The 3,462-nt window shown below is 36.5% G+C and overlaps 1 protein-coding gene across 3 annotated transcripts; it reads left to right on the forward strand.

Moving 5' to 3' along the window:
- Nucleotides 1–398: 398 nt before the first annotated feature.
- On the forward strand, nt 399–3,254 carry LOC110791610 (trans-resveratrol di-O-methyltransferase). 3 transcript variants are annotated; one of them, XM_056839911.1, is made up of 4 exons: nt 399–861; nt 1,182–1,623; nt 1,696–1,742; nt 2,689–3,254. In XM_056839911.1, exons 1-4 carry the CDS (start codon nt 532–534, stop codon nt 2,998–3,000), a joined length of 1,131 nt encoding a protein of 376 aa, XP_056695889.1. In that variant the 5' UTR covers nt 399–531; the 3' UTR covers nt 3,001–3,254. The 3 variants fall into 3 exon arrangements, with proteins under 3 accessions (XP_056695889.1, XP_021852057.2, XP_021852056.2); XM_021996365.2 differs by having other exon boundaries at nt 400–861; nt 1,182–1,742; nt 2,689–2,796; nt 2,883–3,089; XM_021996364.2 differs by having other exon boundaries at nt 409–861; nt 1,182–1,742.
- The last annotated feature ends 208 nt before the right edge of the window (nt 3,255–3,462 follow it).

Below are 3,462 nucleotides of genomic sequence, written 5' to 3' on the forward strand. Positions count from 1 at the left end.
ACTACATAATCACACTACGACGTCATTTATCATATCAAATAATTTTTGAATTAGATCATTTTACAATATGTTTAATTTATTTTCTAGTGGAACTAAGTGGTTCAAATTACCATACACCAAATTAGATACATGCAGAACATTTCCATAGTTGATGGTTATGAAACTAATGATAACATGTCAATTTATGGTTGTCCTAAAGCTTTAGTTTTTTGTATTTCGAAACGGTGCATAGAATAAAAAGTCATATAAAACTTTAGTTATTTTAAACTTCATTACCTGTATTTATAAATTAATATGGACAGATAATCCATAATTAATGGTTGATTGAGATGACCGTGGTTGTATCTTCCACACTTAAAGGTCAAGTGTTCGAACATCTTTGTATTATTTAGTAAGTGATGATGTGGCCGTACAAGTTCTTGAAACGGTGAAATAGTAGTTGATGAATTTAATAAACATGCTATATTGGAGATTAAGCACTATAAATCTATTAGGCCTACTAGGTAGAATTTTGTAGAGCTAAGAAATATAATGGAGCCAAACACAATTTTAAACAAAGAGGCAAAAGAGCTACTAAATGCTCAAACTCATATTTGGAACCATGTTTTATCTTTCCTAAATTCCATGGCTTTAAAGTGTGCTATTCAGCTAGGCATCCCAGATGCCATTCATAAACATGGCAAGCCCATGACTCTTATTGAGCTAGCCGATTCGCTTTCCGTCCACCCGGACAAGGCTCCCTGTCTGCGTCAATTGATGCGCCTTCTCGTTCATTCCAACTTCTTCTCCACCACCGGCGATTTACCCAATATTGACGGCGAACAACGGCAGATCTTGGCCAGAAAATGTCAAGAAGCCAAGGTTTGAAACTTCCACATCTTACTGAATATAGATGCATCCAATCAATATGTCACCAACATTTTATGTACATATTTTTGTTTCTACTTTTCTGTTTTTTACAAAACTAAAATTCAAAATATTAAAACCACAAAAAATAGTTTTTAATTTTTTGTTGTCAGTTTTCAAAATTAACATGACCAACATGATTACTATGTCTATTCTATGGTTCATGATTCAATCTAATCATATGACTTTCACACTCAAAAAATAAAAATCGAAAAGGTACTGATACCCAACGAGCTCTTAGTTTGTATAACTAATAATTTCCAAAAACATATCAGGATCTGGCTCCGAATGGCTCCAGCGAAAGATCCTCCCCTAGCGGCGAAGAAGAAGAAGAAGAAGCATTTGGTCTAACCTTGTGTTCACAACTTCTTTTGAAAGACCATCCATTCTCTCAAACACCCTTTGCCCTTTTGGAGATGGATCCGAGTATAACCGACCCATCACATAACCTTGGTGAATGGTTTCGGACGACCGAACACGAGTCTCCCTTCCATATGGCTCAAGGAAAGAACATATACGAACGTATGCCTAGCGTCTCGATATTTAACGAGCTCTTTAACCGAACCATGTCGTACGACTCACGGTTGGTTTCGAGCTTGTTGGTGACTAGTAATGAGTTCAAAGGCTTAATCGAAGGCCTCGAATCGATTGTCGATATCGGTGGCGGCGACGGGACTATGGCTAAGGCCATTGCCGAGGCCTACCCTAACTTGAAGTGTATCGTGTTTGATTTACCACATGTGGTTGATGGGTTACAAGGAAATGGAACTAACTTGAGTTATGTTGCAGGTGATATGTTTGAGATGGTTCCTCGTGCTCATGCAGTGTTAATCAAGGTGAGAATTGTATAATTATTAGCTTAAATTTCTTTTGTTGTTCATATTGTTAACAGGTTAGGTCTCCTATGAGACTGTCATGCGTATAAGTAACAGTTGAGGTCAGCACTAAAAATGATTAATATTTGGCTAGAAAGTTTAACTATTTGATTAGAAAGTAGAGATATTTGATTGAAAAATATAATTAATAAAACTAGACTATAACTATTTGATCACGTAGGATAATTATTTGGTAAGAAATCGGTTTTATACATAACATAAGACCACTATACTATAAGTTTTTGTATTGTTGACATGACGTACTAATTTACTAAATGAATGGTGTCACGTGTCATTTTTGTAAACTACTTATAAAGATGACACTGGGTTGGACCGGCCTGAGGCATAACATGATCCAACACGAAAAAAGTATGGCCCAACACGACCACGAAATTGTGGTAGTGGGTTGGGCTCATGCAACATTTATTTGAGAAAAAAAAAACACGGCAAGGCACGACCGGACATGAAACGATCGACATAACACGTTAAATTGTGTGAAATTAGGCTTAGGCTTAGGCTTAGGCATAGGCATGAAGGCACCATCCAACAGGCACGAGAGCCCATGATCTTGGACGGTGTCTAGGTTGTCTTTTTGAAATTGTTGGCCCGACCGAACACTACATGAAACAAGTGGGCTTGGCATGGACTGAGGCCCATTTAAGCACAAAGCACATGGGCTTAGCCCGAAGTTTGGCCCGACCAAAACCATCTTTAACTACTCGCTACTACTCCTTCCGTTTCTTTTTACTTGTTACGTATTTCTTTTAGGGTATTATAGATAACAGTGATATATAGTGGAATCTTCATCAACTTTATTTATGATTTTTTATTGTTCTATTAATTAATAGTGGGTCCTAAAAGTACTAATATCAATAATGCAAGTTAAATTAATCTATGTTTGTTGCAGTGGGCATTTCATAATTGGAGTGATGATCATTGCATAAAGGCACTTCAAAGATGTAAAGAAGCAATTCCTAGCAAAGAAAAAGGAGGCAAAGTGATGATCATAGAAATGGTAATGGGAGTAGTTCCAAGTGACAATAATGTAAATCACTCTCATTCCCAACTTCTTATGGATATGCAAATGTTGTCTGTCTCTAGAGGTAAAGAGAGAACTGAGGAACAATGGAAGTATCTCTTCATCAATGCCGGTTTTGGTGACTATAAGATCTTACCAATCTTGGGGTCGAGGTCAATTATCGAGGTTTATCCTGCATAAGCTAGTGTATTACGGAGTAACTTGTACCGTACTTTGTTTTGTTAACTAGTGTGAAATAAAAGTATTATTTTGTGGTTCGGATTGTGGAAGGTGAACACGAGTCCACGTTGTAGACTGTGCATCTTTGTCCACCATCTGAATTGCGACTTTTATTGGGTAGATGGTACTTTGTACACAAACTTTTCTATAAGGTGGTCTTACACAAAGATCACCTTGGTATCATATAAGTTAAGCAATGAAACCAATTAGTTAAGCACTTGAACTAATTAGTTATGCACTGAAACCAATTAGTTAAGCAAAAGAATTAATTAGTTAAGCAATTGAATCAATTAATTAAGCAATGTAACCAATTAGTTAAGAAATGAAACCAATTAGTTAAGCAACCAAAGTGATCTTTCCGGTAAGGCGATCTTACACAAAAGTTACCGTACGTACTTTGTAAACTAGTACTTGTACAATTGT

This window comes from Spinacia oleracea, chromosome 3 (assembly GCF_020520425.1).
Source record: "Spinacia oleracea cultivar Varoflay chromosome 3, BTI_SOV_V1, whole genome shotgun sequence".
Taxonomy (NCBI): domain Eukaryota; kingdom Viridiplantae; phylum Streptophyta; class Magnoliopsida; order Caryophyllales; family Amaranthaceae; genus Spinacia; species Spinacia oleracea.